This window comes from Erinaceus europaeus, chromosome 5 (genome assembly GCF_950295315.1).
Source record: "Erinaceus europaeus chromosome 5, mEriEur2.1, whole genome shotgun sequence".
NCBI classification, from domain to species: domain Eukaryota; kingdom Metazoa; phylum Chordata; class Mammalia; order Eulipotyphla; family Erinaceidae; genus Erinaceus; species Erinaceus europaeus.
In genome coordinates this window covers 91,863,194-91,888,617 of record NC_080166.1, presented here as the reverse complement: position 1 = coordinate 91,888,617, position 25,424 = coordinate 91,863,194, and the positions used below count along the sequence as shown (strand labels likewise).

The 25,424-nt window shown below is 42.6% G+C and overlaps 1 protein-coding gene across 5 annotated transcripts in view; it reads left to right on the top strand.

Moving 5' to 3' along the window:
- Positions 1 to 240: 240 nt before the first annotated feature.
- The window catches only part of TBC1D4 (TBC1 domain family member 4), a 234,128-nt gene continuing 208,944 nt past the window's right edge, over positions 241 to 25,424 (top strand). For all 5 annotated transcript variants that reach the window (XM_060191523.1, XM_060191524.1, XM_007531954.3 and 2 more), the window contains exon 1: positions 241 to 1,460. In XM_060191523.1, coding sequence (XP_060047506.1) covers positions 975 to 1,460 — 486 coding nt within the window. In that variant the 5' untranslated portion in view covers positions 241 to 974. The remainder of the gene's footprint in view (positions 1,461 to 25,424) is intronic.

Genomic DNA, 25,424 nt, shown 5'->3' with positions numbered 1-25,424 from the left:
GGGGCGGTAGAGAAGTCCAGGAGAGACCCAAGATGTTGGTGACAGGGGACAGATCCAGTTGGTCCAGGGCCATGCCTGCCTCAGGGTTGGAGTCACTGCCCCAGGGACAGACTCCGAGGACGGGCTGGAGGGGCGGGCTGGGGCAGGGGCCGGAGGAAGAGGCAGAGAGGTGACGTCTCAGATAAGCCTTTATAGCCAAGTCTCCCGGGCCGCCAGACGGGAGGCGGAGTAGCAACGGGATCTAAAGCAGCAGGCTGGAAGGAAGGAGTGAGGGAGGGACCGGAGCCTTTGAAGGAGGAGCTGCGAGCTGGGCTGTGGCGACGGGAGGAGGCGGAGCGGCCCAGGCGAGGCCACGTTTTGTTTTGTTATTTTCCATCCGAGTAGTTCTCGCAGGCCCTTCTCAAGGACTGAGCGCACCGAAGGCCAGCAGCCCGACCTTCCAGGTGACAGCCGGTCACCCTGGTAGGCGTCAGCTCCGCCCCAGCCAGCCCCCTCCCGCCCACTAGCCCCATTCCCCGCCCAGCTCCCGTGCCTGCCCGGGGCGAGCGCGTTGGCCGCAGCGGTTCTGCAGCAGCCCGAGCAGGCGGCGGAGACGGCGGTGCGGGGCCCTCGGTGTTAGCCTCCGACCGAACCGAACCGCGGCGGAGGCAGGGGTGGGGTGGGGTGGGGTGGGGTGCGTGGAAGTTCGCTCCGCAGGCGCGAGCCCGGGAAAGAAAGATGTCGATTTAACCCGCCCTCTCCTGCCAGTCCCGCAGCCGGGCGCTCCCACGGTGCCCAGCGCCGGAGCCTCCCAGCCTCGCCCGGGGAAGTGCCGCATGGGGCAGGGCCTGTGAAGCGCGGAGTTCGGGGTCGCACCGAGCGGAGGTGGGGGCAGCACTTGGCACAGTCTCGGCGGCACCCGCCCGCCCTCAGCGCGGGAGTTGAGGAAGCGACGCGCTTGCCCCGCCGCCTCGGTGCCCTCGGAGGCGCGAGTTATGGAGCCCCCCAGCTGTATTCAGGACGAGCCGTTCCCGCACCCCCTGGAGCCCGATCCGGACACCCCAGTGCAGCCGGGCCCTGGGAAGCGATTCCGGCTGTGGTACGTTGGGGGGTCGTGCCTGGACCGCAGGACCACGCTGCCCATGCTCCCCTGGCTCATGGCCGAGATTCGCCGGCGCAGCCAGAAGCCTGAGGCGGGCGGCTGCGGGGCCCCGGCGGCTCGCGAGGTTGTTCTGGTGCTCAGCGCGCCCTTCCTGCGCTGCATCCCCGCGGCGGGCGCCGGGGCGGCGGGGGGCGTGGGCCCCGCGGCCGCGCAGCCCAACCCCGGCGTGTTCATCTTCGAGCACAAGGCGCAGCACATCTCTCGCTTCATCCACAACAGCCACGACCTCACCTACTTCGCCTACCTGATCAAGGCGCAGCCTGATGACCCCGAGTCGCAGATGGCCTGCCACGTTTTTCGCGCCACGGACCACAACCAGGCAAGACCGCGGCGCTCGGGGTGCTAGGGGATTGGGTGGTGGTGGTTGGCTTTGGAGCCCAGGAGTCGCGGGAGGTGGCACGGCCTGGGCGCCAGGGACCGTCTGTGGTGCCCCTGCAGAGGCGCACCCTCCACGTGGCGCGCTTGAAGACCGCTGGTTGCGCTCCTTCTACCCGGAGGAGGGGAGCTCGCCTTCTGGGACAGGGGGTGCGGGCTGCGCGCGGAGTAGCTCCAGGACTGAGGAGCCGGGACGCGCCCCCGGAGGATTCAGGAGGTCCCACACTCACTGTTGGTCTTGTTCTGGTCCTGCACTTTAGCACTTATTACTGTTGGACTGTGATCTTGTCACAGTAGCACCTGCAGGTATCAGGTCTAGGAGGCTATTTTCCCAGTGGAGGTTAGGGGGAAAGTTACTAGATGTTGTCAGGTAGCCAAGTAGGAAATTAAATAGATAGGGAGGGAGAGGGAAAGAGGAGAGAGAGGAGAGATAGAGATGGTTAGGGAGAGGGAAAGGGAGACGGAGAGGGAGAGGGAGAGGGAGAGGGAGAGGGAGAGGGAGAGGGAGAGGGAGAGGGAGACTTTTCCTTGCAATTGGGGTCAGGATCAATACCTACTTGGGTGATTTCAAAGACAGAACTGTGAAAGAGGTCAGTCTGTTATCTAATAGCATTTCTCCAGAATGTATTAAATGGAGGTGTTTGTTGTCAAACAGTACATTTTCACTTCCTTGAAAACATTTGCGGGCCTTTATCCAATGCCAAGAGGATTCTAAACCAAACTTTACAGGAGTGATTGTGTTTTAGAAAACGGATTTTTTTTTTAAATGTAGAGTTTTTATTATATAAAAGTCCCCAAAGTGTATTCTCACGTTATTTAATGTTTACAAAGTATTTTAGAGTCTGGAAACATAGTGTTGACTAAATATAAATAAATAAAGTCTCAGTTGCAGCATGTGGTAGCTGGGAAATTAATAGGAGTCAGATGAGAAAAACATCCTATAAATAAGGTTTTACTTTTTTGCTTTATTTGTTATTCTAGTATCTATAATAAGCTGTTTGTCTAGTAATTTGCCATCTAGAGCCTGTAGCTACCCTTAAGGAAAATGCAAGTTCATTATGCTAGATCTCATTAGTTATTTTGTAAATTAGTTCAGTATCGTTAAACTCAAGAGTTTGCAATGTGAAAAGAGAAGTTTTATTTGAGGAGCACTGCTATATTTATGGAAAATTGACAAAGTGCATCAAGGCAGTAACCAAGAGTCAAATGAGTTTTATTTTATTCTTATTTGTTTTGAAACATCTTTTTCACTGTCACATATGATGAAGTTGACCTGATCTCTATTATTTATTTCTGATCGTTTTCACAACCACTGTTTTATTAGAATTAAAAGAAATTTGTTTTTTGTCAGAAAGGAAGAAATTGCATTTTTCCAGGTTCTGAAGGAATCTTTTATGATTCCAGGTAGCTTTTTAATTTTTTAATCAGTTACTATTATTATTAGATTTTTAATATTTATTTATTTATTTTCCCTTTTGTTGCCATTGTTGGTTTTCATTGTTGTTGTAGTTATTATTATTATTGTTGTTATTGATGTCGTTGTTAGATAGGACAGAAAGAAATGGAGAGAGGAGGGGAAGACAGAGAGGGGGAGAGAAAGAGAGATGCCTGCAGACTTGCTTCACCGCTTGTGAAGCAACTCCCCTGTAGGTGGGGAGCCGGGGACTTGAACCGGGATCCTTATGGTGGTCCTTGCGCTTTGGGCCACCTGCGCTTAACCCACTGCGCTACCTCCGGACTTCATATTATTATTATTATTATTATTTTATCAGAGTACTGCTCAGTTCTGGTTTATGGTGATGTGTGGATTGAACTTGGGACTTTAGCGCTTCAGGCATGAGAATCTCTTAGCATAATTATTTTGGTGTCAACCCCTGACAAATAGTTTATTTTATATCTATTATTTTTAGGTATGACATATGGTACGTTATACCTAATTTCTTTAATTGTGTATGAAGTTATGACGTCCTCAGTTCTCAATCGTGGCTGTTGAGTTCCTTGCAGACTCACTGGTACGTCAGTAAACAACATTCCTTGTGTTGTATACCTTCATTGTATGTTTAGTTATTAGAGATTGAATAGACTACTTAGAAAAAATAACATGCTTTGGTTCATTTTTTCCTGTTTATTACTATTGGAGCAGTGGAAACCATATGGTTTTTTGATAAAAGAAAATAATGCCTCACTTTCCCTGTTTATTACCATCTCCCAGTTGAGTCTTCAATCTAAAGATAAGGATTTCTATCTGTTCTCAACCTAGAGAAGCCCTGGCAGAGCAGAGAGTTCCTGGCAGAGAAAAGAATCTCTGGCAGAGACTGTTCATTTGGAAGAACAGATGTTGTCCACCATTAGGATAATTTTCAAGCATAAATCAAACATTACGTTTGAGTAATGCCTGGGCAAGAGTTGAGTGAAAATCATGGCAAATGATATAAAAGGTGTCTTTTCTCAAGGTGCAACTCAACTTTAATTGGGAACTGCCTTAATAGAATTTAAACTCAAAGTTACCAGAGTTTCAGATTTCTCAAGAGTAAAGTAGAAATCTCAAGTTGTTTTTTTTTTTTTTCCTACAGTTCCTAGGCATAGTATACACACAGTTTCACTGCTCCTGGGCTGTCTTTTTAAAAAATTACTTTTATTTAAAATACAGAGAGTAAGATAAATAGAGGGAGTGCCACCACAGCACTCACTACCCCACCATTGTTAGAGCTTTCCCTACTGTTGTGGGGTTCCCTTGTGATTTTGGACCTCTCACAAGGTAAGGGTAAGGTATGCACTCTTTCTAGTAAGCTACCTCCTTACCTTGGGAATCTGGGTTTTTACATGTGAGCCCACATTTAAAATGAGTCAGTATTTTCAATATTTAAGCGTCTTTTCTGGGCCAAATCAAATAAATCCGAGAGTTGACTTCATGTATCCATGTGTGGTGAGTTTCAGTCTTTGGCATAAATATCTGTTGGGTGGACAGGAGTGGCCCTAACACCACTGTTTCCTTCAGCATCTGAATCTGCTGCATGTGGTTCCCATAGTAGGAAGAGTCAGGCCTTTCTTAATTTTTTTAAAGAGCACATAGGTAGAACTCATGGATATGGTGATTATGTAGCTGAACTTGTTAAATGGATAATTTCATCATTTTATATTCCGTTTTAGCAGTGTGCCTGTTGCTCTTAGTATTTCTGGGCATCCATGAAATCAGAAGAAAAGAACAACAGCTTGCTATGTCTCAAAGTTATGTCTTTGAAATGGGAAATTATTTAGTTGAACTTTAAGATCATCGTTAAGAGGATCTAAGGGTTTTTTTTTTTTAAAGGTACTAAGCAGAGAGTGTGGAGGGCTATGTCTATAAACACCTCCCCCCCCCATAAACTTGCCTCTGGTTTGTCTCACATGGTTGTCCCTTTTCTGAAATGAACATTATAATTTTATGTTTTAAAAAAGAGTTTGTATGATTTTTAAAATATTTTAGTCATTGTATTTTATTTGCCACCAGGATGATCGCTGGGGCTTGGCACCTACACTACTAATCCACTGCTCCTGGAGGCCATCTTTTCCCCCCATTGTTGTTGTTACTGTTTTTATTGTTGTTGCTGCTGTTGTTGTTGGATAGGACAGAGAGAAATCGAGAGTGGAGGGGAAGATAGAGAGTGGGAGAGAAAGATAGACACATACAGACCCGGATCCTTACGCTGGTTTTTGTGCTTTGCGCCATGTGCGCTTAACCTGGTGCGCTTTTACCAGCCCCCTTTAGTTATTTTATTTATTTTTTAAAAATATTTATTTAATTTATTTATTCCCTTTGTTTCCCTTGCTGTTCTATTGTTGTAGTTATTATTGTTGTTGTCGTTGTTGGATAGGACAGAGAGAAATGGAGAGAGGAGGGAAAGACAGAGAGGAGGAGAGGAAGATAGACACCTGCAGACCTGCTTCAACGCCGGTGAAGCGACTCCCTTGCAGGTGGGGAGCCGGGGCTCGAACCGGGATCCTTATGCTGGTCCTTGTGCTTTGCGCCACCTGCGCTTAACCCTCTGCTCTACAGCCCGACTCCCTAGTTATTTTATTTTAATGAGAGAGATACACAGAGAGATATCAGAGCACTACTCAGCTCTGGCTTATGGTAGTGGTGGGGTTTGAACCTGGGAGCTTGGAGCCACAGGCATGGAAGTCTTTTCCATAACTATTATGCTGTTTCCCCAACCCTATAATTTGATATTTAATCGGGGACAATATTTTGTTCATTAAGTTGACATCACTAGTTACACAGCCTAACAAGGACAAATCTAAGCCATTTAGGGCAAACCAGAACAGTAATATGCCAAAGTGTGTGTGCTGGCTGAGCAGCTCAGATGGAGGGCTGTGGTTTGTAGATGTAGAGTTGTAATTCTTTTTTTAAAAAAAATTTTCTTAAATATTTTATTTATTCCCTTTTGTTGCTCTTGTTTTATTGTTGTAGTTATTATTGTTGTTGTTACTGATGTCGTCACTGTTGGATAGGACAGAGAGAAATGGAGAGAGGAGGAAGACAGAGAGGAGGAGAAAGATAGACACCTGCAGACCTGCTTCACCGCTTGTGAAGCGGACTCCCCTGCAGGTGGGGAGCGGGGAGCTCAAACCGGGATCCTTAAGGTGGTCCTTGGGCTTTGCGTGGGCCACTTGCGCTTAACCCCGTGCACTACCTCCCGACTCCCAGAGTGGTAATTCTTATGCAGATATCCACTCTCATATCTGTTTTTGGGTGGATCCCAGGTAACCTTAGAGAAGAGCACAGTGCTAGTAGTAGGCTGGTTCTCTTGTGGGGAGTTGTCATAGTGATGTGCCCTCTAGGTCCACACCTTCCTGGTGGGCCAGAGTCAGTCAATGGCTGTATCTCTGAAGGAGCACTCAGCCAGAATGGCCAGGTGCAGAGCTCTCTATCCCAGGTCCAAAGAGAGGCGTGGGTTAGAGCAAATGAACCAGTTCCATGTGATATGTATGCTAATGCAAATTGGTTCTCATTGGTTCTCATTTATTCAAGCCAAGAAGAATGCCAGCCTTTGCACAGTTCAGACAATCTTGGATATTGAAACTAGTGAAAATTTTACATTCTTTTCTTAAAAATATTTTTAAATCTTTATTTACTAACTGGATAGAGACATCCAGAAATCAAGAGGGAAGGGGTGATAGGGAAAGAGACAGATACCTGCAACACTGCTTCACCACTCACAAAGCTTGCCTCCTGTAGGTGGGAACTGGGGGCTTGAACTCTGGGGGCTTGCACATTGTAACATGTGTGCTCAGCCAGGTATGTCACCACTCACCCTCCCTAGTTTTACATTGTTTTTAAAATTCCACTGGCATATGTTGAGCTATAGACTTAGAACTGATGGGGAAGCGGGCTAGCAGGTGGCTCACCCAGTAGAGCGAATGTTACCATGTGTGAAGACCTGAATTCGAGCCTCTGGCCACCACATGGGAGCACCTGCAGTGGGGAAGCTTAACTAGCAGCATTTCTTTTATCTCTTTCTCTTTTTTTTTTTTTTCTGCATCTAGAGGAAAGAAAAAATTAAGACTGCTGGGAGTGGTGGAATAGTGTAAGTCACTGAGCCCTAATAGTAACTCAGATGGCAAAACAAACAAGGAAAAACAAACAAACAAAAAAAAAAACACCAAACCCAAAACTAGTTGGAAAACAAGACTATCTGATCCTCTACCTAAGATCTTGGATAGGTCACTAGTAGTCTTCAAATTTGTATTTTAATTTCAGAAAGGCCACATAGCACTATCTCAATTTTATTATTTAAAATATTTTATGTAGGGGCCGGGTGGTGGTGTACCTGGTTGAGTGCACTATTACAATGCGCAAAGACCCAGGTTTGAGCCCCTGGTCCCCACTTGCAGGGGGAAAGCTTTGCAAGTGGTGAAGCAGGGCTGCAGGTATCTCTCTGTCTCTCTCCCTCTCTATCACCCCCTTCCTCTTGACTTCTGGCTGTCTCTATCCAGTAAATAAAGATAATAAAAAATTTTTTTAAAAGTTTTATGTAAGGGGAGAGAGAAAGAGACCAAGACACTGTTTAACTTTGGCATTTGGTGGTGCCAGGAAATGAGTCTGTGACCTCTGGGGCATCAGATGTGAACGTCTAGTATCCTACCTTTATCTTATCTCCTCAGCCCTTGAATTTCCTTATTGAAAGCAGAAATTGTTTTGTTATATGCCTTTTACCACATTAGATAAAGAGTAAGAGTTGTTTGTGTTTATAGAGATTATGTTTATGAATATTGTAGTGATTATAGCATTAGTGTTTATAAACATTGTTAGAGATGGAAGCTGTTCTTTTAATGAGATTTTTAACAACATGAATAGGTTCTTAGAGAATAAGCAATCTCCTAAAAGACCAAACATCAGGGCATAGCATAATGGTTAATGCAAAAAACACTTGCCTCCCTAAGGCAGCAAAGGCCCTAAATTCAATCCCGTGCCACCATGAGTTGGAGATGAGGAGTGCTCTAGTTAAAACAAAAGAACAAGAAAAAGGTAGAAGACAAAATATGCTATAAATTTCATTGATTTTTGTTTTTATATGTAATTCTTGAATCTTGCAAGAACATAATTTCAAAGAGTTGTTTTATTTTTTAGATTAAAAATGAGTTTGGGGCAGTGGGTAGATACCATAATGGTTATGCAAACAGACTCTCATACCTGAGGCTCCAGTGTCCCAGGTTCAATCCCCCGCACCACCATAAACCAGAGCTGAACAGTGCTCTGGTTAAAAAAAAAAAAAAAAAGAATTTGACAAAATTTCCTTTCATCGCGAAGTTCTCTAAATCTATACTTTTTGATTCTTTTTAAATGCCTGATGCTCCGCTCCATAGGCCACATGTTCAGCCCATTAAAAAAAGTATTTAGTATTTCTAAGCTCTATTCAGGTAAACAAATTCCTTCCTTCCTTCCTAACTTCCTTCCTTCCTTCCTTCCTTCCTTTCTTTTTTTGCCTCTAGGCTTATTACTGGGGCTCAGTGCCAGCACTATGAATCCACCGTCTTTTCCATTTTATTGAATAGGACGAAGAAAAATTGAGAGAGGAGAGGGAGATAAAGAGGCAGAGAGAGGCGCGAAGTGCAAGGACCCGAATAAGGATCCCGGTTGAGCCCCCGGCTCCCCACCTGTAGGGGAGTCGCTTCACAGGCGGTGAAGCAGGTCTGCAGGTGTCTTTCTCTCCTCCTCTCTGTCTTCCCCTCCTCTCTCCACTTCTTTCTGTCCTATTCAACAACAATGACATCAATAACAACAACAATAATAACTACAACAACAATAAAAAAAACAAGGGCAACAAAAGGGAAAATAATGTTAAAAAATTAAAAACTAAAAAACAAAAAAAATTAAAAAAGAGGGAGAGAAAGATAGATACCTGCAGACCTTCTTTAATGTTTGTGAAGCATCTCCCCCTGTAGGTGGGGAGCTAGGGACTCGAACCCAGATCCGTATGTGGGTCTTTCCGATTAGTACTGTGTGCTCTTAACCAGGTGTGCCACTGCCTGACCCCCAGTAGATAGTTTTCTTAATTTTTCTTTTCTCTTTCTCTCTTTCTAGAGGGAAGGAAGCTAGAGCAACACTCTATTACATGCAGTGTTTAATTTGTTTTTGTCTTGTTTTTTTATGTGGACCAGGGGATTGAACATAGGGCCCTGCACATGCAAGGCACGTGCTCTCTTACTGAACCACTCCCCCAACTTCTCAACTTGATTTTTGTTGATATAGTTAAAAAAGGGAGGGACCAGAAGTTAACTCACCAAGTGGAGTGTGCACGTTGTGCCATCAAGGTTCTGGGAGCACCACTAATGGCACTAGGGTAATCTCCATAAACGGTGAAGTAGTGCTGTAGTGTCTCTCCTTTCTCTGAGTCTGTCTCTCACCTTCTGTCTCCCTCTCTACAGTGCAGAATAAAGATAGTTTCCCTGGGGAGCAGCTCAGCTGTGGTGTAACTTGTGTTGTACCTTGGGTTCATTCTCCAACACTACATTGAAAGCAAAAACCAAAGAGAGCAAAAGAGGAAATTTCAATTACTTCTCATAACTAATGGTCAGTGGCTTTGGGAATATATGAGTAAGGAAACCAGAGAAGTAGAGTCTTGGGAGCTTTCACACCACTTTGTCTTCTTTCTGAGTAAAGTTAGTCCTCACTTAACACTCTGGTGATAGGTTTTTGAAAGTTCTGTTTTTTTATTTTTATTTATAAAATGGAAATATTGACAAGACCATGGGACAAGAGGGGTACAATTTCACACAGTTGGGAACTCCATATCCCAACCCCTCCCTTGAAAGCTTTCCTGTCTTTATCCCTCTGGGAGTGTGGTTCCAGGATCATTATGGGATGCAGAAGGTGGAAGGTCTAGCTTCTGTAGTTGCTTCCCTGCTGAACATGGGCTTTGACAGGTCAATCCATATTCCCAGACTGTCTCTCTCTTTCCCTAGTGGAGCAGAGCTCTGGGGAGGTGGGGCTCCAGGACACAGTGGTGGGTTATCTGCTCAGGGAAGTCAGGTTGGCATCATGGTAGCATCTGGAACCTGGTGGCTGAAAAAGAGTTAAGATATAAAGCCAAATAAATTGTTGACTAAATCATAAATCTAAAGGTAAGAATATTACAGATGAAGATTTAGGGTCTCCATTTTGGAAAAAGCTAGTAGTTCTATTTTAGGTATATTCCAAGGGGCCCATGATGTATTCTCTTTCTCTCTCTCTTTTGTCTCTACTCACTGGGGTTCAGTGCCACACTGTGAATCCACTGCTCCTTTTTTTTTCTTCAGTTTTTTTCTACCTTATTAGATAAAACAAAGAGAAATTGAGAGAGGTTGGGGAGCTAGAGAAAGACACCTGCAGATCTGCCTCAGTGCTCCTGCTGTGGACCCCTTTGCATTATCTATGTGAGTTATTTTTTATTTGCCCCCTTCCTTCCCTTTTTATTTGAAAACTCTAGTCCCAGCGAGGAGGAAATCACAACAACAACAACTTTAGGGTGTGTGTGTTTCAGGAGAGGATAATTTTGAATGCTTAGTTATTGGCAGATACCCAGTTATGCTACTTTGGATTAGATAGCATTGCATAAAGCTCAGTACCCTGATGGGATACTGTACAGTTTTAGAGAATTTCACAGTGATAGAAGTGTTCAAAAAATACTGAAATCATAAGGTGGCATTGGCTTGCTGAACCCATGCTGTAACACCTGATGCCATAGATTTATTTTCTTAAATAGGGCAGAGAGAGATTGAGAGGGAGAGAGAAGTACTGGGCAGTAGTACACTTGGTTATGTGCATGGGTCACCAGGCATAAGGACCTGAGTTCAAGCCCCTGGTTCCCACCGGCAGGGGGAAAGCTTCACAAGAGGTGAAGCAGAGCTGTAGGTATGTCTCTCTCCCTCTCAATTTCTTTGTCCTATCAGATGAAATAAATAATTTTTTTTTAAAAAAAAGGAGAGGGAGAGAGAAAGAAAGACACCTTCAGTAGTACCTCATGATGGTAAAGCTTCTGCCCTGCAGGTGGGGGCTGGGAGCTTGAACCTGGGCCCTTGCACATGGGGGTTGGGTGGTAGCTCAGCAGGTTAAGCTCACATGGCGCAAAGCGCAAGGACCGGCTTAAGGATCCAGGTCTGAGTCCTCAGCTCCCCACCTGCAGGAGTCGCTTCACAGGCGGTGAAGCAAGTCTGCAGGTGTCTATCTTTCTTTCCCCCTCCCTGTCTTCCCCTCCTCTCTCCATTTCTCTCTATCCTATCCAACAACGAATGACATCAACATCAACAACAATAATAACCACAGCGAGGCTGCAACAGCAAGGGCAACAAAAAAGGGAAGGAAAAAAAAAAGCCCTCCAGGAGCAGTGGATTCATGGTGCAGGCACTGAGCCCCATCGATAACCTTGGAGGCAAAAAAAAAAAAAGTGATTCATTAGGTAAAACAAGAATTCTAAGTCTTATTGTTTACAACACTGAGTCACTATAAGTAGCAAAGGTAAGCAATGTTACAGTGACATAGTATCAGGAGCATTATATTTGTACATTCTTGGTGCATCTTCTAAACTTTTTTTTTCTTCCTATTTCTTTCCTCTTCCTTTATTTTACTTGATAAAACTGAGAGAAATTGAGAGGTATGGCGGAGATAGAGAGGGAGATTCAGAGACATCTATAGCACTGCTTCACCACTCATGGGGAGTGATGACTCAAACCCTGGTCCTTGCATATGGTAATGTGTGTGCATAATTGGGTACGCCACTGCCGCCCCCCCATAATTGTTTTTATGTACTCTTTATTAAAAAAAAAAACTCTTGTGTTTTTTCATGTAGCTATATGGATTATATTAATGTTGTCATGTTCACAATCTACTCATTAAAATCAACAATTGTATTACATACTATCTCTATATATTTAACCTAATTTCCTAAGGAAAAAAAAAAAGGATTGAATCTATTTAACTTCCAGATCTTAGCTTATTAGCTAGTAGCTAGTGGCTCAATCTCTGTTGCTAAAATTAGCACCTTTTCCTCCTGAAACATCAACTAAGCAAATTTATCAAGTACCACTTTTCACTTTAATACAATAGTCTTACTGCTGGAGAAGTCTTAGCATCAGGGACATGAGTTAAAATACAAAGGGCTGTTCAGAAGCAATATAATCCTACCTATGTCCTAGAGCTTTAATATTGCTGTTAGAAACTAGAGAGCCATCTGTCTATTGAACATGACTCAAGTGAAATAAAATAATTATGGATGAATACTGAGAGGTCACACTGACTCTACATTCCCACTATTAACCTATATTTGTGCCAACAGTACTTTGCAGAATCCCATTATGAAAACTAAAATAGGGTCAGTATAACAGTAACAGCCTTGGAAGGAACCAATAGGAAGGGAGAAGGACCAGATACCTTATCATTTCTCAGAACAGGGAAGACTACCTCCCATTTCTGAAAATACTCAATTAACCAGACAGCACATAGTTTTTAAAGAGTTAGGGCACTAGGCATAGGGTGGTCTTCAGAGTTATCAGTAGCATCAGAGAGTTCAAACACAGAGTAATGAAGCAGCTGAATGAGCATCAAGAGTAATGCTGTTTGGGCCTGCAAAATAGCTCACTTGGTTAGTGTGCTTGCTGCCTCACTGTGTGCTCGATGCAGGTTCCAGCTCAGCACTCAGCACATTGAAAGAAGCTTTGTCCCTGTGTTCTTTCTCACTCTCTGCCTCTCTGTCTCTAGCTTAAAAAAAAATTGCTGCTGGAAGTTTAAAGGAAAGAAATATTTGGAGAACGAGGTACAAAGACTTTTAGTTTAACTGTAGGTAAACAGGAAAATCTTTCATGCTGCTCCACCAGTGAGAATTAAATGACTGAAGTTAGGGGTTGGAGTTGAACTGGAAAAGCTGGAAGCTATCTCAGGCCTGAAAGCAGAAAGTTGTTAGTGAAAAGTCTCTAGTTTTATTCTTGTACTTGTAGATATTTTATACATTGGTTTTAGAGTTAAAGAACTAGAACTGTAAACATGAAAATTATATTGAGAATTTTTGTTTGCTTAACTACAGTAACAAAAAATAATTTATAACACCTTAATGTAGCATAAGTGGGATTTTGAACAGCTATAACTTTGAAATATTCTGGGTTTAAATGCTCAAAAATTTATGATCCCATTATATAAAGGGAAATATTGAATTAAAGTAATTTAAATAATCAAATAATCATGACACAGTCTTTGCTGTCCCACTATAAAGATATGGGAATTATCATTTTATAAGTTGCATATTTCTTTCAAGTTTCTTTTCTAGCAAGAGGTTGGGATTGGAAAGAGGATCTCTTAAGTAATGGAATCTTCCTGGCTAAATATAGAAGCCTTACTGTGCTGTTTTAGTCCTTTTATTTTGTGGTTCTCCTTAGTCAGTTGAATAGTCTTCCCTTTGTGACTGCTGTGAAATTTTCATATATCTCTACAAATTTGCAAATTAGACCATGGACCTTTATGCTGTTAGTACTATATAACTTGTGAGGATCTTGTACCAGCTTCAGATTCTTTTAAAAAATTTTTGAGGGCCAGGAGTTGGCGTACCTGGTTAAGTGCATATGTTACTGTGTACAAGACCATGGGTTCGAGCCCCTGTTCCCCACCTACAGGGGGAACCCTTTACTAGCATCTGCTCTCTTCTCAATTTCTCTCTTTTAAGTTTTTTATTATCTTTGTTTGTTTATTGGATAGAGACAGCCAGAAATCAAGAGGGAAGTGGGTGATAGAAAGACAGAGAGACATCTGCAGCAGCACTGCTTCACCACTCCTAAAACTTTCCCTCTGCAGGTGGGGACTGGGATCTCCAACCCAGGACCTTGCGCACTGTAACGTGTGCTCAGCCAGGTGTGCCACCACCTGGGCTCCCTTCTCAATTTCTCTCTGCCCTGTCCTAGCAAGTGTAGTTCAAAGAAAGAAAGGAAAACAAAAACATAAAAGAAAGAAAAGATGAAAAATGGCAGCAAGAGCAGTGGATTTGTAGTGTTGGCACTGAGGCACACCCATGATAACCCTCGTGGAAAAAACAATTACTTATTAATGAATGTGTGTTTTTGAGTGAGAGAAAGTGAATGGACCAGAAAAGCACTCTGACATATGTGATACCAGTGATCAAACCTGGGGCCTTATACTTTGAGTACATAGCTTCGGAGATCAGACGAGATCGGGCGTGTTCAGGGTGGTATGGCCATAGACTAGAGTACATACTTAAAAGACTACTTTCTGGGTGGTACAGCTTCAGACTGTTAAGTCAAACAGTGCTTCTGATTGAGCAAATAAAATAATCACAGAATTGTATCTTTGCTTTTTTATCTCATAATCCTGTTTTCAAATGCATTTTCAGTAATTGGTTACATAATTTGTTTATTTTTCATAACCAGAGAGCCTTAAGCTTTTGCATGCATCGCCTTGAAGATTTGTTATAATACTGATTGTTTCAGTCTTTAACCCCAGAGTTTCAGATTCAATATTTTTCTAAGAAAATATTGTACTGCTATATTAAAGGTTTATCTTATTAGTAAGAGAGATGGAGCATCCCTCTGGAATATTCAGTGCTGGTGACTAGACTCAGGACTGCATACTTAAGATTCCAATGCTTTATCTATCATGGCACGTCCTGTATTATTTTTATTTTTAGTCAGAGTACTGCTTATCTGTGGCTGTGGTGGTCCTGGGGATTCAATCTGAAATCTCAGAGTCTCAGAGTAGAAGTCTTGCATAACCACTATACTGTCTCCTTGCCTTAAGAATTTGTATTTCTAGGAAGATCTCAGTTGGTGCTAACCCAAGACTGTATTTTATGTTTTTTTTTTCCACCAGGGTTATTGCTGGGGCTCGGTGCCTGCACTATGAATCCACTGCTCCTGGAAGCTGTTTTTTTTTTTTTTTCCCCTTTTGTTGCCTTTGTTGTTTTATCATTGTGGTTATTATTGTTGTTGTTACTGCAGTCGTTGTTGTTGGATAGGACAGAGAGAAATGGAGAGAGGAGGGGAAGACAGAGAGGGGGAGAGAAGGATAGACACCTGCAGACCTGCTTCACCGCCTGTGAAGTAACCGGGATCCTTAAGCTGGTCATTGCGTTTTGCACCATGTGCGCTTAACCTGCTGTGCTACCACTTGACCCCCAAGACTACATTTTATAACTATGCTCTAGACCAGAAATTGACAAACTGTTCCTTTAATTTTTAAAAAAATTTTAAAAATATTTATGAGAGAGAGATGGATATATATATATATATATATATATATATATAGAGTGTGTGTGTGTGTGTGTGTGTGTGTGTGTGTGTGTGTGTGTGTGTGTGTGTGTGTTTGGGGTTGGGAGGATGAACTAAGGTATCACTCTGGTATATGTAAGGTCTGGGACCAGACTTAGACCTCATGTTTGCAAGTGCTTTACCTGCTGCTAAGGTTCTGGATTGCTGACTATTATTATTTTTGTTGCTGAAACTTCACCACTGTGGTTCAACTTTCTTAGACAGACTGATTTACTGACTGACTGAATGACCGATGGACTGACTGACTGACTATAGTACTAAAGCCTGCCCCAGGGCACTGTGAGTTGGGCAATGCAGACACTGCCCTGGGTAAGATATCTCAGTGTCATATTTTATTTTATTTTATTTTATTTTATTTTATTTTATTTTATTTTATTTTATTTTATTTTATTTTATTTTATTTTATTATTTATCGCTGGGGCTCGGTGCTTGCACTACAAATCCGTTGCTCCTGGTGGCTATTCCCTGCCCCCACCTCATTGTTGTTGCTGTTGTTGTATAGGATAGAGAGAAATTGAGAGAGGAGGTGAAGATAGAGAGGGGCAGAAAAAGACAGATACATGCAGACTTGCTTCACCACTTGCAAGCGACCACTTCGTGGGTGGGGAGCTGGGGTCTTGAACCAGGGTCCTTGAGTTCTTAACCCGGTGTGCTACTGCCCACCCCCCCCCCCATTTTAAACTTTTTTATAGGACAGAGAAATTGAGAGGGGAAGGGAAAATAGAGAGGGAGAGAGAAAGACAACTGCAGACCTCCTTCATCACTTGTGAAGCATCCGCCCTGCAAATAGCAAACCACAGGGGGAGGGGTGGGGCTCGAACTGGGATCTTTGCTCAGGTCCTTGTGCTTCATACTATGTAGCTTAACCTGGTGCATTACTTCCAGCTACCCCCCCACTTTTATTTTTTAAACAGTTTATTTTTATTTATTTATTTAAATTTCTTTATTGGGGAATTAGTGTTTTACATTCGACAGTAAATACAATAGTTTGTACATGCATAATATTTCTCAGTTTTCCATATAACAATACAACCCCCACTAAGTCCTCTGTCATCCTTCTTGGATCTGTATTCTCCCCACCCACCCACACCAGAGTCTTTTACTTTGGTGCAATATGCCAATTCCAGTTCAGGTTTAAACACAGTTTATTTCATCACAGGCCCACACATCTGGTTTCATATTGTCTTTGGCTGCTTTCACACCCTGATGGTAGTATTGAGTATTTGTGACAGAAGACCAAATGACCACCATTTCTCAAATCTTTTATATCTGATTCTTTACAGAAAACGTTTGCCAGCCTTTGCTCTAGATAGCCCTGGTAAAAATAGTTCATGTGTGTGTGGTTTGTTTGTTTTGTAGGGGTGGGGCCTTGTGCTTATGTGATTTTTTTTGTCCCCAGGATGATTTTTTTCTTATTCTCTTTTGTTTGAGAGAGAGGGAGAGAGGTAACAGCATCGGAACTTCTGGTTTTCTGTGTGATGCCTAGGCGTCCAACACAGGCCTTTTATATGGCAAGGCTCTACCTGTTGAGCTATCTCTCAGTCCCAAAATAAACATTTTAAATCTATATTTTATTTTATTTTAAAATATTTATTTATTTATTCCCTTTTGTTGCCCTTGTTTTATTGTTGTAATTGTTATAGTTGATATTGATGTCGTCGTTGTTGGATAGGACAGAAGAAATGGAGAGGAGGGGAAGACAGAGGGTGGAGAGAAAGATAGACACCTGAAGACCTGTTTCACTGCCTGTGAAGCAACGCCCCTGCAGGTGGGGAGCCGGGGGCTCGAACCGGCATCCTTACGCAGGTCCTTGCTCTGTGCCACCTGCGCTTAACCCATTACGCTACCGCCCAACTCCCTAATCTATATTTTATAAGTGAGAGAACCTAAGTGTATAATTGTTCTAAGGTCATATACTAGTAAGTAGCAGAACTGGGCTTCTAAACTCCATGCACTTTATAAAACTCTGAATTTTTGTTCATAACTCTAATGAGACCCTGCTTCTCTAAGCTCCGACTTTTATTATCTAAAAACTTATTTGATGGGGGCTGGCAGTAGCTCAGCAGGTTAAGTGCACATGATACGAAGCACAAGGACCCATGGAAGGATTCTGGTTTGAGGCCCTGACTTCTCACCTGCGGCGGAGTCGCTTCACAAGTGGTGAAGCAGTTCAGCAGGTATTTTTTTCTCTCACTCTCTGTCTTCCCCTCCTCTCACGATTTCTTTCTGTCCTGTCCCACAACAACAGCAATAACAACAATACGGGCAACAAAAAATGGGAAAAATGGCCTCCAGGAGCAGTGGATTTGTAGTGCAGGCACCGAGCCCCAAAGATAACCCTGGAGGCAAAAAACAACCAAAGCCAAATTTGACTTCTGTACTTGGCTACATAGCTGTTGATGCCAGAAACCGAGCAATTAGATATCTCCTTTTTGAAACATACATTTGAGTTCTACTTCTCACTTCCCAATTTCACTTCCTGAGGGAAGTCATACTGATTTTGCTTCCAAAACAGTTTAATATGTCTGTATCTCTCCAACACTACCACAAACACCCAATTATCTCAGCACTATTATAGTTTCCAACTATTTTCTTTGCTCCACTTATGCCCACCTGCTAGATCCTTCTTCCACAGAGCAACAGGAGTAAAACACAAACCAGATCAGTTTCCCTTTGCTCTCAGTAATTTGTAAATTTCTCCTTACATGATTCTGAATGGACAGGCCCCTATTAGTCTTATAATGATTTGATTGCTACTTGCCAGTGTTCTTTATTTACATACAGCATTGCTCAGCTTTGGTTTATGGTAGTGTTGGGGATTGAACTTGGAAACTCAAGAGCCTCGGGCATGGAAATCTTTTTATTTTTATTTTTTGCCCCCAAGGTTATAGCTTGTTGGATTGGACAGAGAGTAATTGAGAGAGGAGGGAAGGGCGGGGCGGGGGGAGGGCAGAAAAAGACACTTGTAGACCTGCTTCACCACTTGCAAAGCAACCCTGCAGTTGGGGAACCAGGGACTCGAACTGAGATCCTTGAGTAGGTCCATGCACTTCATACTATGTGCGCTGCTGCTCATCCCCCACCACGGAAATCTTTTACATAACCATATGCTGTCTCCCCAGCCCACCATTACTCTTTCTATGTGCTAGCCATCCTCTAGCTCCGTTTTTCTCAGTTCCCACACTGCAGAGCTGCTGCATTGAGTGGGCTCCCATTCTTTGTTAGAGCAGCTTTTCCTCAGATTTCAGCTTTTTGCTTAAGTCACATCCTCAGGTTGGTCTCTAGGATCTTGATATAAAGTAGGTAGGTAACCCAGATGGTTGCTTCTGTCTCAGCTATTTATTTATTTATTTATTTATTTATTTTGCGCGCGCGCGCGCGCGCACACACACACACACACACACACACACACACACACACACACATTTAAAATCAAAAACTTAAATTGTGTCTTAGGGGGTATGACACCATTTCTAGAATGCAAGCTCTGTTGCAAAGACTATTTTGTTTGTTCATGAATCTGTGCCTGGTACCTCATTTTGTAGTAAGGTTTTATTCTGCTAGATTGAAATTTAAATTGCAGGTGGGGAGTTGGGGGCTTGAACCGGTATCCTTACGCCGGTCCTCACGCTTTGTGCCACCTGTACTTAACCTGCTGCGCTACTGCTCGACTCCCTGTTTTGTGATTTTTTAAAATAATTTTGCAGACATCGTATTGCTTATAATATTGGTAGGGAGCCAGCAAAATAACTCACCTGGGAAGGTCCCATGAACTTGACCCAGGTTCTCTTACTGCCCCCCACTACAGTGGGGGAAACTTCAGTGTCGTGGTGTTTTTCCCTCTTTCTCCCTTTGTTCTCTCTATATGGAAAAGTGGCCCTGTAGCAGTAAAGCCTCAGCAATGACTCCCACTCTTCAAAGTTAAAAAACCTAATTGAGATGATAACTTGAGCATTTGAAAATTATTTTATTGGTGTGATTAATGATTTACAGTCAACAGTAAATACAGTTGTTGGTACATGTGTAAAAATTCTCAGTTTTCTGCAAAACATTCTAACTGCCCCACCTAAGTCTTCCTCTCTCATCATGTACCAGGACCTGAGCCCCACCCTCCAACCCCAGAGTCCTTTACTTTGGTGCAGTATACCAAAACCAGTCCAAAGTTCTGCTTTAAACACAGGCATTTTTTTTTAATCTTTATTTATTTATTTGATAGAGACGGCCAGAAATTGAGAGGGAAGGGGGTGGTAGAGAAGAGAGAGAGAGAGAGAGAGAGAGAGAGACACGCTTGCCAAACTGCTTCACCATTTGCAAAGCTTTCTCCTTACAGGTGGAGATAGGGCTTGAACCCAGGTCATTGTACATTGTGACATATGTGCTCAACCAGATACCCATCACCCGGCTCCTGAACACAGGCATTTTTAATGTAAATTATGTACTTAAAAATTTTAGACTGGGTCAGAGAGATAGCATAATTATGCAAAAGACTTCCATGCCTGAGGCCTCAAGGTCCTAGCTTCATTTCCAGGTCCCACTATAGGATGGAGCTGAGCAGTACTCTGTTATCTGTATCTATTTATTTTTATTTATTGGATAGAGACAGCTAGAAATCAAGAGGGACAGGGATGGTAGAGAGGAAGAGAGATAGAGAGACACCTGCAACACTGATTCACCACTTGCAAAGCTTTCCTCCTGCAGATGGGGACCAGGGGCTTGAACCCAACCAAGTTCTTGCACTTTGTAACGTGTGTGCTCAAGCAGGTGCACCACCACCCAGCCCCACTGAGCAAGTACCCTGGAGGGGAAAATGTAGATTAAGTAGAGCTGAATTTTTTTCTTCATATAGAAACAAGAAGGTATAGTAAAGCCACCTGCATTAGCATCTTCCTGTTCTTTGTTCTGAATAATGTGCATGGAACATTGGGCATCTGGAAGATGACCAGCAACAGTGGTTCTATAGATATATCCTTGTGACAATTGGCTTCTTTTTCTTTTTTTTAGCATTTTTATTAGTGATTTAATAATGACAAGATTGTAGAATAAGAGGGGTGCCATTTCATACAATTCCCACCACCAGAGGTGGTTCAGTTCACCTATGTAGTTTCCTCAGTGGTAATATGATCTCATTTGGAAAGCTAGTCAATACAGAGCTTTGAATGGCTTTTGCAAATTTTTCACCACTACTATGAAAATGACATTTTAATATGCCTCTATTTTTAAGCATTAGAAAGAGTTAGGAAGGACTAAGAAGTGTCACTTTTTTGTGTCATATGTGCTTAACCTGCTGTGCTACCGCCCGACTCCCTTAAGTGTCACTTTAAAAAAAAAAAAAAGAATATGAAATGAATGAAGAAGTGATCTACTACGTGAGACGAAGATGGGGAAGGAAAAAAAAAAGTTATGGCCAGTACCCAACAGTGAATTGCTGATCTGTAAGATGTAGGGTTGCTTTTTCTTTTTCTGCTTTTTTTTTTTTTGCCTCCAGGGTAATCGATGGGGCTCAGCGCCTGCACTAAGAGTCCACTGCTCCTGGTGACCATTTTTTTCTTTTGTTGCCTTTGTTGTTTATCGTTGTTGTTACTATTATTGTTATTGCTGTCATCATTGTTGGAGAGGACAGAGAGAAATCGAGCGAGGAGGGGAAGACAGATGTGTTTCTGTCTCTCTGTCTCTCTCTCTCCCTCTCTTTCTTCCTTTCCATTCCATTGCTCTCTGCCTCAAAACAAAAAAAAAACAAATGACTGCTGGAGGTGGTGGATTAGTTGAGCAGGAACTGAACCCCAGTGATAAACCTAGCAGCAAAATAATAAATAAATAGGAGACCCAGCAGGAGTGTACCTGATTAAGGGCACAGGTGACCAATGCACCAGGACCTGGGTATAGAGCCTCTGCTCCCTACCTGCCATGAGTAAACTTGGCTTGCAGACCCAGATAATGATGATTCCACATTATTCAACTGCAAACATAGCTGCGTATTGAGGAAGAAGGCAAACGTGTAAATAGGCCATCTCATGTTTGCCTATTTGCTAAGTTTGTTGTCTTTTGCTCCTGAATTAGAGGATAAACTCACAATGCTGTTTTGTAGAGGAACAAGCTGCAATGTACATATTGAATTATGAGAGTTAATATTTGTTAGTATTAAATTTGAGTCATGCTATATCACCATTTATTTAAGAACCAGTCAGGTGAATAGTTTGTGCATGTGATTGTACCTACCAATTAATTCTTTCTTTGGCAACCTTGTTTACTAAAATTTTGTTATATTTTCTCATGAGAGCAGAATGAATTGTGGACAAGTGGGAACCAACATATGTATTACCTATTACTTTAAAAAATTTTATTTATAAAATGAAAATATTGACAAGGCCGTAGGATAAGAGGGGTACCATTCCACACAGTTAGCATCACCAGAACTCCATATCCACTCCCCTCCTTTGAAAGCTTTCCTATTCTTTATCCCTCTGGGAGTACAGACCCAGGGTCATTATGGGATGCAGAAGATAGAAGGTCTGGCTTCTGTAATTGCTTCCTCACTGAAGGTGAGTGTTGGTAGGTTGATCCATACTCCCAGCCTGTCTCTCTCTTTCCCTAGTGGGGTAGGGATCTGGGGAGGTGGGACTCCAGGAAACATTGGTGAGGTCCTCTGCCCAGGGAAGTCAGGTTGGCATCATGGTAGCATCTGGAACCTGGTAGCTTTAAAAGAGTTAAGATATAAAGTAGAATGCATTTTTTTTAACACTTAGAACAGGGTCATGTGGTAAGTACTCTATAAGTTCTACGTATGGTATCAATAAGTAATCTAGAATTGTGATACAGGCTATGAAGAAAAAGACTGGTACTGCGAGAGAAGAAAAAATAACAATGTAGATAACCAGCTCTATTTTCTGAATTTTTAAAAAATATTTATTTTATTTATTCCCTTTTGTTGCCCTTGTTGTTTTATTGTTGTTGTCGTTGTTGGATAGGACAGAGAGAAATGGAGAGAGGAGGGGAAGACAGAGAGGAGGAGAGAAAGATAGACACCTGCAGACCTGCTTCACCGCCTGTGAAGCGACTCCCCTGCAGGTGGGGAGCCGGGGTTTGAACCGGGATCCTTATGCTGGTCCTTGGGCTTTGCGCCACCTGCGCTTAACCTGCTGCGCTACTGAATTTTTTTTTTTTTGCCTCGAGGGTTATTGCTGGGGCTCAGTGTCTGCACTACGAACCCACTGCTCCTGGAGGCTATTTTTTCCCCTTTGTTGCCTTTGTTGTTGTTATTGTTTTCCCATTTTGTAGTCCTTGTTGCCATTGTTATTGCTAGGACAGAGAGAAATCGAGAGAGGAGGGGAAGACAGAGAGGGGAGGAAAGATAGACACCTGCCGACCTGCTTCACCACTTGAGAAGCATCCCCCCACAGGTGGGGAGCAGGGGTGTTGAACCTGGATCCTTGCGTGGGTCCTTGAGCTTAGCACCATGTGCACTTAACCAGCTGCGATACCACCCGCTCCCTCTCATTTGTTTTTTAATTCTATTTTTTAGATAGAGGCAGAGAAGTCAGAGGGAGGGAGGATAGAGAGAGAGAGAGAGAGAGAGAGAGAGAGAGAGAGAAAGATGGGCCAGGTGGTGGCATACCTCTTTGAGCACACATGACCCAGGTTTTTGTTCCAGGTCCCACCCTGTAGGGGAAAGGTTTTTGAGTGATGAAGTAGGAGTGTATCCCTCCTCCTCTACCCCCCTTCCTCTTTCAATTTCTGGCTTCCTTTATCCAATAAATAATGATAATAAAAAGAAAAAAAAGAAATTATTTAAAAAGAGAGAGTTAAAGAGACCATAACCCAAAAGTTTCCATGCCTTGGGAGCTAAGCTCACGCCTGGATTGTTCGCATGACAAAACAGCACACTACCCAAGTGAGTTATTTTGCCCCCCCAACAAATTTTCACTTTCTTTTCAGTTCTCTTTCCTTCTTCCACTTAGTCCACCTGCTGCAGAAGAATTGAGCCCACCCCCAACTTCATGATGATAATGCTAATGACTTGTCTAGAAATTCAGGCCCAAGGCATTTTTTGTAGCATTATTTATTTATTTATTTATTTATTTTAAAATTTCTTTATTGGGGAATTAGTGTTTTACATTCAACAGTAAATACAATAGTTTGTACATGCATAACATTTCTCAGTTTTCTTTTTTTAATTAATTAATTTATTTAAGAAAGGAGACATTAACAAAATCATAGGATGGGAGGTTCAACTCTACACAATTCCCACCACCCAATCTCCATATCCCATCCCGTCCCCAATAGCTTTCCCATTCTCTATCCCTCTGGGAGCATGGACCCAGGGTCGTTATGGGTTGCATAAAGTGGGAGGTCTGGCTTCTGTAATTGCTTCCCCACTGAACATGGGCATTGACTGGTCGATCCATACTCCCAGTCTACCTCTCTCTTTCCCTAGAAGGGTGAGTCTTTGGGGAAGCTGACCTCCAGGACGCTCAGCTTGGGGTCTTCAGTCCAGGGAAACCTGGCTGGCATCCTGATGGCATCTGGCACCTGGTGGCTGACAAGAGAGTTAACATACAAAGCCAAACAAATTGTTGAAGAATCATAGACCCAAAGGTTGGAATAGTGGAGATGAAGTGTTGGGGGGTACTCACTGCAAACTCTAGTGTACTACTGCTTTCAGGTATATATTTGCCCTAGTTTATGGATACGTGTTAACATATACTCTATCTCTTGGAACCTGGTCTATATCTAGGTTTTGGGACTTTGTTAGGAAGTGAACCACCTGGGATGGAATTAGAGAATACTATGAAAGGAAATGTCTCACCCGAGTGATGAAGCTGAAGGGTTGTCGTTCCACACCTGAAGTCTTGATTTCTCAGTTTTCTATATAACAGTACAACCCCAACTAGGTCCTCTGTCATCCTTCTTGGATCTGTATTCTCCCTCCCCACCCACCCCAGAGTCTTTTACTTTGGTGCAATACACTATTTCCAGTTCAGGTTCTACTTGTGTTTTCTCTTCTGATCTTGTTTTTCAATTTCTGCCTAAGAGTGAGATAATCCCATATTCATCCTTCTGTTTCTGACTTATTTCACTTAACATGAATTAAGAAGAATTGCAGGATCATAGGGTGGGTCCATTTCTAGTCTTCTGAGAGTTCTCCAGACTGTTCTCCACAGAGGTTGGACCAATTTAAATTCCCACCAGCAGTGTAGGAGGGTTCCTTTGACCCCACACCCTCTCCAGCATTTGCTGCTGTTACCTTTTCTGATTTATGACATTCTCACAGGAGTGAAGTGGTATCTCGTTGTTGTATTTATTTGCATTTCTCTGACAATCAAAGACTTGGAGCATTTTTTCATGTGTTTCTCAGCCTTTTGGATCTTTTCTGTGGTGAATATTCTGTCCATGTCCTCTCCCCATTTTTGGATGGGGTTATTTGTTGTCTTGTTGTTGAGATTTGCAAGTTCTTCATATATTCTGGTTATTAGCCTCTTGTCTGATGGATGGCATGTAAAGATCTTCTCCCATTCTGAGGGGTCTCTTGGTTTGGGTAGTAGTTTCTTTAACTGTGAGAAAGCTTTTTAATTTGATGTAGTCCCATAGGTTTATGCTTGCCTTAGTTTTCTTTGTAATTGGATTCATTTCATTGAAGATGTCTTTAAAATGTATGCGGAAAAGGTTCTGCCAATATTTTCCTCTAAATATCTGATAGTTTCTGGTCTAACATCCAAGTCCTTTATTCACTTGGAATTTACTTTTGTATTTGGTGAAATACAATGGTTCAGTTTCATTCTTCTGCATGTTTCAACCCATTTTTTCCAACACCATTTGTTGAAGAGACTCTGCTTTCCCCATTTAATAATCTGGGCACCTTTGTCAAAAATTAGATGTCCATAGGTGTGGGGGCTTACTTTTGGTCTCTCAATTCTATTCCACTGGTCAGTGTGTCTTGAATTTTAATTTTGTAACCTGACACATTACTGTATTACCTGATAATTTCCAAAAGCTTCTTGCTAGATTTCTTAGGTTTTTCTATGTATACTATCATGTCATCTGCAAATAGGGAGAGTTTGACTTCTTCTCTTCCAATCTGTATGACTTTAATTCCTTGCTCCTGTCTGATAGCTATGGCAAGAACTTC